This window comes from Uloborus diversus, chromosome 4 (assembly GCF_026930045.1).
Source record: "Uloborus diversus isolate 005 chromosome 4, Udiv.v.3.1, whole genome shotgun sequence".
Lineage (NCBI taxonomy): Eukaryota > Metazoa > Arthropoda > Arachnida > Araneae > Uloboridae > Uloborus > Uloborus diversus.
Genome location: NC_072734.1, coordinates 118,720,657 through 118,733,157, shown reverse-complemented (window position 1 = coordinate 118,733,157; position 12,501 = coordinate 118,720,657). Strand labels below are relative to the sequence as shown.

The window sequence follows — 12,501 nt, the reverse complement described above, 5'->3', positions numbered from 1 at the left end:
ATATATATATATATTCATTTCTTCCTCAACTAGAATACAGTGCTGCCGATTCTGAGTCAGAAAAAACTTATTTTGCCAAAACACAATTAATTCTCTCAGAATTTGTTCCATTCAAGCACCAATTTTCGATTTTTTTTCCAAAGTGCATTCTTGTGGTTCGAAGGACAATATTTTGCTTTGCAATTGTTGATTACTTTGCAAAATAACTTACTGTATTTTATCAGCATTATCTCCTCACCTCCTGTTTTATCTCCACACTACCACCATTAAATCCTAATGCGCAAGTTGATGTTTTCGGGAGCAGAAATCCAAACTATGTATGGAAGTTTGCGGTTGGGATCCGTCTATTCATTTTCAAAATTATTTTTTAGACCATCGACTATTAGAGCGAAAGAACAAATGAAATATTAATAAGGTGAGTTCGGGTAATTGTGCACCCGAATCTTCAAAGATCAGATTCTGAAGAATGGTGTACTGTTGAAAAATCTTGTTCATTTGCCAAATTTTTCAGGTTCCTTTTCAGGACCTTTCTTTTCCAGCGTATACTACGTAAAAAAAACAACAGGCAGAAGTTTTAAGATCTCTTTTAAGGCACCATCGACTATTAGAGTGAAATAACAAAATGAACTATTAATAAAGTGAGTTCGGGTAAGTGCGTACCCGAATCTTCAAAAATCAAATTCTGAAAGATGGTGCTGTGCCCGGAAAATACCCCCTCCAGAACCGGAAACTGATTCCCCCATTTGAGTCACATTAGAAAGCATAGGATTCGCCCCCAAAAATTTCAAATGTGACAGTTTTTATTTCATGACACTTAGTCAGTGATTTGAAAAATATATATTTATTATCTGACATCACACTTTACAAAATCACAATTAAATATTAACAACAATAAAGCTAAGTAACTTTGGCAAGAAAATAGACATTAACATCGATACCCTCCAAGAGATGGAAAAACCAGAAGCGTCGGAGACCTGAGCTGATGAAGAATCCAAGCTGGTAAACCACAAAATTCATTTTACGTACCGCAAAGACCCATTGGACAGGGAAGAGAGGATTTAGATAAGAACGATATTTCCGGTATTAGCTCGCTAAAATCCATACCATCACAGGATGTTTGAGTCGGAACACATGCGAGGTGGTAGAAATTGTCCATTTCTCGCACCTGAAGACCTAAAAGGAAATGAATAAAATGAAAAGTTGTATTACAACTGGGAAATCGCTTCAAACATCAGCTAACTATGAGAACATTATTAACGAGATTCAAATGCTAACTCCATCTATTGATTGTCAACGCTTAGTGTTTCATGTGGCAATTGGCGGCTCCTGAGGTGGGGCAAGGGGGGCAACTGCTCCCTCACTTTTCAGAATTAAAAATTGATGATTGATTGAGAAATGGTTTTTGAAAGGGTCCTAATCGTAAGAGGTCAACTCCGAACCGCTATGACCAGCTGACTTGACTGCTAAACCTAATGAATATAACTCATCTGTTAAGAGTCCAGACAAAAACAATGACTATGCAGAAATATTAATTTATAAACATTATGTACTTCTCTCGTTTCTTTTTTTATTTATCTCTGTTTCCTTAAAAGCAATTGTCTACAAGAAGTTATCATTTTGTTGCGTACTTGCCTATAATTCAGCCGACTGTTAAAGAAAACATTCTCAACTATGCAATGCAGTGTCAGTTAGTAATGAGATGGTGATATTATGATGGATAGAGAGTAAATAAATAATTTATATTTTGTGAAAAGAAATTTCCAAGTTGGGAAAATAACTAGTGCAGCTAAGCAATACGTTATTATTGTTAATGGGTTTTCATAGTAACATCGACAAGAATGGGGGGGGGGGGTGTTACCCCCACTTTCGGGCCAAAATGTTTGATAAAACTCTTTCAATCAACAAATGAGATTGATTTTTGAACTTCATACTCATAGTTAAGGGCTCTTTTGTTTTATTTCGTAGACAAATTGGTTGCGATTGATTTCACTTGTGGTATAATGAGCAATGTTTAAAATCGTTGAAAGAGATTGAGCAGCTTAATTTTACCAGTTTAATGGTTTTTCGTTGATTTTTCAGATGAAAAGATCACTACGTACCTATAACACTACTAAATGTTCCTTAGTAATGGTAGGCCTTGGCATGTGCCAGTCCATGTCCGTAAGGTCCGTGCCCGTAGGCTCCATGTCCATAAGCTCCGTGTCCGTAGGCACCACCGTGACCATAGGGACCGTGTCCGTAGGCGCCGTGGTGTCCGGCATATCCTAGATGTGCAGGGGCGGCAGCATAGACGGGTGCTGCGACGTGGGCGGCGTACGCTACGGGGGCGACGTGCTTGACGGCCACTGGGGCTGCAGGCAGGGCGTAGGGGCTGGCGATCACTGCTGCTGCAGGGGCGCTGGCGGCGGTTCCGGGCTCGTTGGTCTTGATGGCGGCCCTGAATCCGTGGTGGTCTGCGACGTACTCCACTCGCCTGGCCCGTCCGTCGATGTCGTGAATGGTGTAGGCTCCCTTCACGTTGCCGTGCCCATCGCCAACTTCGGATCGGGAGTTGGAGGCTCCGTGACCATCCTTGATATCGTAGCCGAAGGCGTAATTCCCATAACCCTGGAATGACAGGAATAATTTAGCTTGAAGAGTTCATACCCGAGAAACAAAGAGCTGATTGGTATCCTCTGTTGTGAAAAGTCATTTTATATTGGTCAAAACATTTTAAAATTGCTTCTTGGTGGAAGAAGCAGGAAGTCAGGATTAGTGATTGCGATGAACAACTCAAAACGTTGTTGTGTAAGCATCCGAACAGTTTTTCTCTGTTTTCGGGGACCATTGCTTATAGTACAAAGTTAAAGGACGAATATATTAGCACCTAAATAATTTTAGATAAAATAAAAGATCATGACCATGAGAGAGTAATTTGTGGTGATTTGAAAATGGTGAAAGTTTTCTTAACCAATCAAGCGCTTACACTAAGTTCCCATGTTTTGTATACATTATATGCTGGAACAGCAGAGCTAATTTCGGACATTGGGTAAGGGGAAAAAATAGATTTTAAGAGAAATTATGATGCCTGGGTGCATTGTAAAACAGTTTTTTAAATCTCTTGACAAACATAGAAACTGTTTTTACATTTACCGCACATTTCTTCTGCTTACTGTGGAAAAGATTGAAGCAAGTATATTCGATGGTTCCTTGATCAGAAAGCCAAAAAGTACCCATTTCCCCAAATCTATGGCAGAAAATTATTTTAATGCAATGGCGGCTTTGTATCAGGAAGACAAAACTTACTTGAAAATCGAAAATCTGGAAATTATATTTTCTAGTTGAAAATTAGTTGTGCAGCAGCAAAATATGGGATACAATATGAGTATTGAACTCCACTTTCTTCATAGCCACCTCGACGTGTTTCCTGAAAGAAGACCTAGGAGGTTCAAGCAAATATGAAGGAGAACGTGTGCACCAAGATTTGCGTGTCTTTTGAGGAACGTTATCAGGGTTTTTGGGGGCATAGAAAAAAAAATCCCTCCCCCCTCCCCCCCTTGCAGATACGCTATAAGTCATTTTCTACGGTAACACATAAGAGAATCTTTGAAACGAAGTTTTTCGAAAATGAATATTGAACTTTTTTCTTTTGTAGGGAATTTCCTTTTTTATTTCTTACCTACAACTCGAAAACATGATCTGTTTTTTTTTTAATACATTTTTTTTTCCATCTTTTTTGTAAATTTGAAATAACCATAACATTAATAGACAGCAACAGTCAAAATTTTTCATACACCAGATTTCATGTAAATTGGGGCGAAAGAAGTGCAATCTTCAACAAATTCAACAAGTATTTTGACCACTCTTTCAATTCATGTTGTTTAAATAACGAATCAACTCATCCCACCTGATTATTTGTAACTTATCTGTATTTGGGCCATTTCACCGTCGCGTGTGGAACAAAAGGGACGATTAAATTTTATTAAAATTTTGTCTTTTCTCTTAATATTTCGATTAAACTGTGGTAAGCAAATTTTTTAATCTTCACATTTGATACAAAAATACTCCTGACACAGTTATATTTTTACTAAGCAACTTTTTTATTTAAAATTTTATTTCTTCGCAATCGTCACGTGCGGGGCATCCAAAGTTAACCTCTTGTAACTTGCTTATCAATTAGTTAATAAATTTTGCTCTATTGATATATTAACGTTAAAATAAATTGTAGATTTTAAGAGCAAAGGTTCCAATGTAAAGGAAACGTATCACATTTTCATTTATTGAGAAACAATAGTTTAAACTATTGAATATATATATATATATATATATATATATATATATATATATATATATATATATATATATATATATATATATATATATATATATATATATATATATATATATATATATATATACACCCCGGCAAGTTTTTGCCGGGGTGGAAAAAACCACGGTTTTTACCGCCTGGCAAAAATAGGTTTTTCCCAGTTTTTGCCCAAGTGGCAAAAATAGATTTTGTTTTCACAACTTACGGACAGTTTTTTTTCCTTTTTATATAAAAGTAAAAGCATAAAAAGATTTTGATAAAATTTTAATTCAATTATTTTTATAGTTAAAAAAATATTTAAGGTTTAACTTACTTTTAAACTTATGGAGCATTTTTACTTTTAAATTTTTAAACATTAACATAAAAGTTCAGTTAGAAACATCTAAGACAAATAATGAACTTACAATGAAAATGTAATTAGCTTGTTTATTATAGTATTTTTTACAGAATACTAAATATCTGTATAAAGTATACTTAATCAAGATGCAACTATAAAATAAAAGAAATAAAAGTTGGCTCATTCTGAAAAAATTGTTTTAGCAAACATTTAAAATCTTAAGTTTTCCAATCCCAACATTTGTTTTTAATTTATTTTTCACCTTATAAATTAGAAGTAACATGGAGAGACATAACTAAAATATTAAAGTGCATTATTTATATTAAATTGTCACTATTTCAAGATTAACAATATAATGCTACTTTATTTGCAATTAGGTTTTTGCCGTTTTTTCCATTTTTGCCGGTTTTTTCCATTTTTGCCATGGTTTTTTCCACTGTCCCGGAAAAAATACCTTTTTGCCGGCAAAAAACCCAACCCTGTATATATATATATATATATTGGGCTATTCCATGAAAAAGTAGTCACTGTCTTGCACGTGACGGTTCATGTATTTCATTAAAAAGGAATCTCTTAAAAAAGTAATGACGAAATCTTTTGTTTAATTAATTGCACATTCGTTGGTAATTTGTTAAGCTGTAAAATTTTTATCTCTACCCTTTTAAATTGGTATTTTTAATAAAATATATGAGGCGTTACGTGCGGGACGAAATTACTGTTTTCCGTTTAATGGCCAACGGAATTATATATAAATTATAATTCCGTTGGCCGTTATATATAACGGAATTATATATAACGGCCAATACTATGTGTTGTTTCAGAAGCCAAATTTAGTTTCTGTTCCTTAGCAGTTAACTCTTAAATTCCGCTATCGAAACAAAATAGTAAAAGAAAAAAGATGTGGAAGGTCCCCTCCAAGTGAATGAATTTCTAGATTTGTTCCCGCGTAATGTGAAAAAATAGAATCCTTCCTTTGTGCCCGCAATAGAAAGGCCTTTGAACCTTTCTATTTCAATAATGTTGCGCAGACCTAAGTTTTAATAGTATCCGAAAGACTATCTAAGCGAAAAATAAGCATCATGTATCGTTCCAGAAACGGATGGAAATTAGCTAACTGTTTTTACTGCAAATGTATTATTAGTTTATTGATATAATTTTCTTGTGCAGATTCCGCCGAATTATTACTAACTACACTGCCGTGCTAAGCACAAAAGTCGCATCTGCACTTTTTATCAAAATTGCGTTACGTTCAGCAGGTGGTTATTTATAACGTGTTTCACCTATATGCAATGTTTTACGATCATTTGTGAATGGGAAGTATTTTTAAAAAAATTTTTAAAAAGTGTATTCTAAATCAAATATATGGCAGCGCAAAACCTTAAATAGCAATTTCTCATTTTGAGCTCAGATGAAGATACGACTTATGCGCTTAGCACCGCAGTACACTTATTTTTCTAAATTAAAAATCCACTTCTGAAGTGACCCTTTCACCACACATAATGGAACAATGGCTTTAGGAAATGTGCTTAATGTGGCTTCATTGCGTATTATATTCCTAAAACGGCTGTAATTAGAGGAGTAACTCTTCGATTTTTTTTTCACTTAAACAAGCATTAACTTTACGATCTCTGTACATCGGTTTACGTTACAATGCTTCTTGTGATGAGGGAAAGGTAGCGTACTGTCTTTATGGATTTATGGAGGACACAGCTGAGAAGTTCACGTGGTTCTGCTTTTAAAAGGGGTGATACTTAATATTTAATTCTAAAATAAATTATGTGGGATGTAGATGTAAATAACTTTTCAGAATTTTACAACCTCATACATATTTGTGTACTGAACTCGTCTGTTCAAAAGAAGCATTAAAACGCGTTTTATTTTATTAACTTTCAGCGAAAAAAGTAGTTAGAAGCAGGTAACCAAAGAAATGTTTAAAGTTGGTGATATTTAATAAATTACACACGCACACTCACACAAATGCTATGTAAAGGCTCCTTGATGGGAGGTAACTGTAACCTTTAAAAATGTACTCGACAAATTTTGTTACGATTTTGGCAAATTCGGAGACAGTATTGCAATAATTTCATTTGTTTTTATTAACCCCTATTTTTTTTATTAGATTTCTATATGTGCAGGTACGTGTTTTGTGATTCGATAAAATTCGGAATTTTTTTCGGTAAATTTAGAATTTTCTCCCGCCCGAAAATCTAAACTCGGGGCGTGATATGTGTGTGAGAGATTTTTAAGTAGGCTATTTTTTACAATATTATAGTGTTCAATTAACCACTTTAATCCGTAGCATTATGTTACTCATTAATAACATTAAAGCACTTAGATAATATTAGCATAATTTATGAAAAGTACTGATCAATTTTGTTGTTTGAAACGAAATTTTTACTAAATGATTCTATTAAGAGTATTGGATACCATGGAATATTTCTAAGCAAATTCAAAACGATTATATGATTTTCTGTTCGTAGGGCATGATTAGCGTCGTGGCACGACTCTATTAAAAGAATTGTTTTCTCTTTAAATATATTTATTATTATTTTTTATTTATTTATTTTGTTGTTGTTATTTTTTTATTTTTGAAATTTCGTCAATGACGTAAATCGTACTTACATCTTGATGTCTTGAGCTGATGCTGGAACCAGTATGCACCAGACTTCCTTTGACTGCCACAAAAACGGCGCAGATAATTGCGACCTGAAAACAACATTGCTTTTACTATACAAAATTCGTGAGTGTACAATTCTGAAAAAAAGGGGCACTTTCTGTTTTTCTTAATTAAATACTATTCACACTATATACTCGCGAAATATGTCAATTCATCCGGATTTACTGTAGGAGATGTCATTTATACAATTAAGGGCAGTCTTCATATTAAAATGAACATCAACTAAAAGTTCAAATGGCAACTCTTTTTCTTCTTTCTTCCTTTCCTTCGTTTTTTTACTTTTTATTATTTTTTTTAAATACACAGTTTTGAAATTAGCATTAAAATTTCACATCACGCACCAATTGTCGCGTAACGTAATTTGGTTCAGCCGTTACTTTATAATGGGGTGGTTTCCTACAGTCAAAAGTACTACTTTTAGTCATTGAAATGGATAGAATGAGCAAAATAATAATAATAATAATAATAATAACGTGGACCCAGAAAATATTTTCATTTTCCCAACAGTTTTTCCTTTTTTTTTTTAAATTAATTTTTTAAAATATCCGATTTTTCAAACAAGGCGTGGTCTTGATGACGTCACAAATGATGCACTTTGCCGCATCTTTCTACTACGTTTCCACGTTATGATAATCAAGCAGCGAATTAAAATTGCGCTCTGCGCTTGCTATCAACCATATCGTTGCCAATGAACTTGAGTAAAGATGCGAATTAAATATTTTACTCTGTGAGATGGCAACACTGAATGGCATTTCATCATTTTTGATGTCATCGGCAGAAGCCGTAAACAATGAAAGCGCTCCGATTTAAGTTTTTTTTTTTTTTTTTAAATATTAAACGTAAACAAATTTATCAAAAAATGGTCTGATCCTATGTTTTTTAAGCATGTTCTTTCAGAAAAAAATACTTTTAAAATTTTGGAAACGACCCCATTACGTTAAGCACCTCAAAATGTTAAAATATTTTTTTCATATTTGTGCTTATATGTCTAAACTAACATGGTTATGGCACTAAGTTTTTTTATGTAAAATTTGGTGAAAAACCTAACAATAAAAATATGTTTTATGATGTTTAAAATATTAATTTGATTCTTGTTTCCGTTATATTACGGCTTATAACGCGCATGTATTATGTCAAATTTTTCTGTAAATTTTAGGTATATTCGTCCCATAACACGCGCACCTTTTTTTTATATATATATATAAAGCTGAAATATACATGTGCTACGTAGCAGCGTTTCAACAAATTGTTCACTGAAAATTTAAACCACATGGATTCTCAACTAGTGGTACGTGAAAATCATTAAAAGGATACGGTTAACTACAAAAAAGTATACAAAATTATACTGATAACGCTAAGATTTAATTGTGACAAAAATTTGAACAATACCGTCTGATCCAACATTGAAACAAAAGTCTTGTTAATTATCCTCTGTACTGGTATTCTGGTATTGAAAAGAGGAGAACCAGCAGACATTGTTGTGACGTATTTTCCGATGTTTAGGAAAACTTCCTTGTGCGAAAAAGGTTTCGCGAGATTAACTAATGCGCAGAACCAGAAAAGAAACAAACTTAATGTTGAGGATGATTTATGGCTGTATTTGTGTGTGTGTGTGTGTGGCCAAGCTGGATCTAAGCATTGATGAATTTTGAACAAAAACAAGTCCAGCTTTCCTACTAATTATTTCCTTAGATTTTTCTAATTTTTATCTGATTAATAAAAAAAAATGTGACAAAATAACCATCAAAGCAAAATGTTTTGTTTTTAATTTAAATTACCTATATGTAATTACTTTTAACTGCTTAACAGTTAAAGTTTAACTATTGTTAAACTATTTGAATGAAACTAAAGGGTTTTTGTTCGGGGTACGCGTAGTTAATTGATATGCAAAAAGGTGTTCGGGGTAGTACAAAGTTAAAAAACATTTGCAAAAGAAAGCTAATTGCCTCATGCGAGAGGAAAATCCCTATCCTGTTTTAAGCGCAGTCATTCAGGGTGACTTTTATCTACAATTTTTCACTTTTAACTGTTCCATTCATGTTTCAAAAGTACAACTATATCTATTGGCATAAATATGCTCAAAAACTCTTAAAGTATTGCACAGTTACCAAAAATTCAGAAATAATAATTGTAAAAACCGTTCGAGATGAATGAAAAAGCTGGTTGAAAGCTATCCTCCTACTTAAAGTAGCTTTGAATCATGTGAGAAATGTATTTCAAGAAGAAAAAAAAAGAATATTCAAGTAAAAGCGGTACAATTTTGAACCGGAAAACTATTAATTTCTAAATATTTAAAAAATTCTGTCATATTTTACAGTATCACGAGATTTATATAATTTATGAAATTTTGCGATGTTAGGACGAGAGATTTTAAGAACAAGCTTGCATTCAAAAGAAGCTTCCAAAAAGTAATTTCACAATTAGTGGATAACACAATTAGCTTTTTTCTTTACTTTAGCGTTGCCAACTTATTTCGTAAAATAAAAAGTAGAAAACTGATATTAAAACCTTTGCGAACAAAACTCGGCATGGTTCCTTCTACAATTTCTTTTGAAATCGAATCTATTAAAATATATGGAGTGTCCGGACAAAAGGTGCAGAACCAAAAGGTCCACGGACAGAAGATACACATTTAAAAGGTCCGATAGACAGAATATCCGAGCGGCATAAGATACAACGGACTTAAGTTCCTGCTTTGTAAGCAGGTTCGACATCAGGTCCCGAATTTGAAGTATATCCTCTGTCTCAAACTGATTTCGTTAAACATTTGTGTCAAAATTACATCCACCAATAAAATAATTACTCTGATGCCTATTCTAATTATACTTTCGTTTACCATGAAGCAATACATGATGTACTAAACAAATTATGATAAAGTAAATAAATAATCCGTTTGAGAAACTTATGTTGAACTTGACTTGGAAAGCTTAAAATTTATTTTTTTCTTTATGCTGTGAAATAAACCAACAACCTTAGCGTCAGGGCCTGACTAACTGAAATTGAGGCCCAAGTCCCATAATGATTTGGAGGCCCCCCTCTGTATTCTAGCACTTTAAGTCAACGCAAAATAATATCAAAATAATGTGTAACAATATTTAAAAGAGGTATGTTTCAATTAACAAATCATTATTTTTATTATTTTCACAAAAATACATGGTATCTTAATGCTATGCATGGGTTTTGAACAAAATTGGGGCCCCTAAGAAAGATGGGGCTCCAGGCCCAGACCTAGCTGGCCTGTGCGGTAATCGGGTCCTGCTTAGCGTCGCCTCTTCTAACCATCAACCACTTTAATTTCCTTCTCACAGACAGGAAATAATTCAAGTCCCTTCTCATAGATAGGAAAAAAAAAAAAAATTCCAATAGTATAGAAACATTACTTCTACTTGAAATAAAGTTAAGTTTTAAAAATCAAAGCAACTTCAAACCAATGTTAGAATTTTTAAAGAACGCTGTTCGAAATTTACAGTTAATTTTAAAATATATTTAAAGTCTAAAAATAAATTTAATTTTACAAATGAAAAAAAAAATCAAGTAAATAAATAAATTTTCAAAGCCAATACAATGCTCACTTACCTTAGCAATCATTTTGTAAAGTGAAAGTAAAGCTTTGAAAAACTTTTAGCAATGTGTGCTTTCTTTCGTCAGTGGACGCAGCTTATATACCAACTCTGGCAACAACAAAAAGGCCTTGCAAAATTCAGGTCCCCGCGGCATAATGAATGTTCAGTAAAATTCGAAAAACATTCCTTTCAGTTTCAACAAAGACCGCGCTGATAGTTACAAGAAAGAGAAGCAGGAAAAAAAAAAATAGTTCACCCGAAAAACTGGGTGGGTTTCTAGGCGATAGGTGATTAAAGACTCGGTAATATTTTTTTTTTCCACTGCCGTGCATTAGTGTTACTTTTTCCACGATAAATATCTTCTGCCACAAACATCGGACAATGATTGCGAAATCCTTCACCCTTTTCGTTTGCTCTCGGAAAGAAGCTAATAAAGTACACGCTCGTTCTGAGGGGTCGTCCGAAATTGAGAATATTTAGCAGTTGCCGTAAATAACATTGCGAAAAGTGATTTTCTAACTGCTTTCCGCAGAACCCGGCATGTCATGATAACAGGGGCGATTCTCTCCGAAATTTTGGAAAAATCAGACGAAGTTGTTGTGTAGGGAAGTCGAGCCTCATTGGACCAGGACCGGTCTCAATAATTTCAATACTATTAATAATTTTTAATTTTAATTTATAAGCAACAAATATCACCTATAAGTTCAACAAAATCCATATTGAAATCACATGATCCAGTTATTTTTAACAAATTTTATTTCAGACAATGTAATTTCAAGCAATACTGAGCAATTTTCAGAAGTCTGCAACCGTATTTTTTAAATGGTTTTCACCAAGTTTGGAGCAATAAATTGAATTCCTCACCTGTAGAAAGTTCTTTTTAACTGACTATTATTTGTAGTTCCTTTATTTTTTGTCATGTTGAAAAACGTACCGACGCACCCCGGTTGGTTCATTTTACACAGTTCTGTCAAAAAATTAATCTAAAAAAAGTTAGTGAATTGAACATTAAAAAAAAAAAAAAAAAAAAAAATCTGGGATGAAGAGAAATATTTAATAAAATTTATGATTTTTATTTTAATTGCTCATCCTTTTTTTTTTTTTTTTTTGATAAGGTAAAAACGAATAGTAAAAGAAAAAAAAAAAACAGACGAACGTGCTTCGTTTTCTTCTATGTTCAGAAATTTTTTAAAGTCAGTCATCAATTCCGAATTACGCAAAGAAAAAAGAGCAAGAAAAACAAATTTAGCCTCAAAAATAATTTAATTCTCTTGAAAGATAGATGGAAGTAAAATATGTCTCCAGTATTGGTTCTAAAAAACTCCATTTTTCTGAAACCGGTTTCAGTTTTTAAAGCATTTGTATCTCGCGTTCTGAAAGCCATACATTGGTAGCTGCAACCAATGTATAAATCGTCCAAAATCATTAATGCATCTTTATTTCCGTCAATATTCAAAATTTTTTAAGCAAAGAGATTTTATCTTTCCTCTCTTTGGCAGCTTTCGTATAAATAACAGCGGTGCCCAACATACTGCCCGCGAAGCTAATTCAAGTACTGAAATAAATTCAATGTTATGAATCGAAAACTATATTCTGAAATCTTCCAAAGCAACAA

The 12,501-nt window shown here is 33.2% G+C and overlaps 1 protein-coding gene across 1 annotated transcript; it reads right to left on the bottom strand.

Moving 5' to 3' along the window:
• Window positions 1–852: 852 nt before the first annotated feature.
• LOC129220485 (adult-specific rigid cuticular protein 15.7-like) lies at window positions 853–11,242 on the bottom strand. The gene is made up of 4 exons (XM_054854905.1): window positions 10,900–11,242; window positions 7,269–7,352; window positions 2,100–2,607; window positions 853–1,173 (listed from the first exon to the last, which is right to left on the bottom strand). Exons 1-3 carry the CDS (start codon window positions 10,909–10,911, stop codon window positions 2,122–2,124), a joined length of 582 nt encoding a protein of 193 aa, XP_054710880.1. The 5' UTR covers window positions 10,912–11,242; the 3' UTR covers window positions 853–1,173; window positions 2,100–2,121.
• Window positions 11,243–12,501: the final 1,259 nt, after the last annotated feature.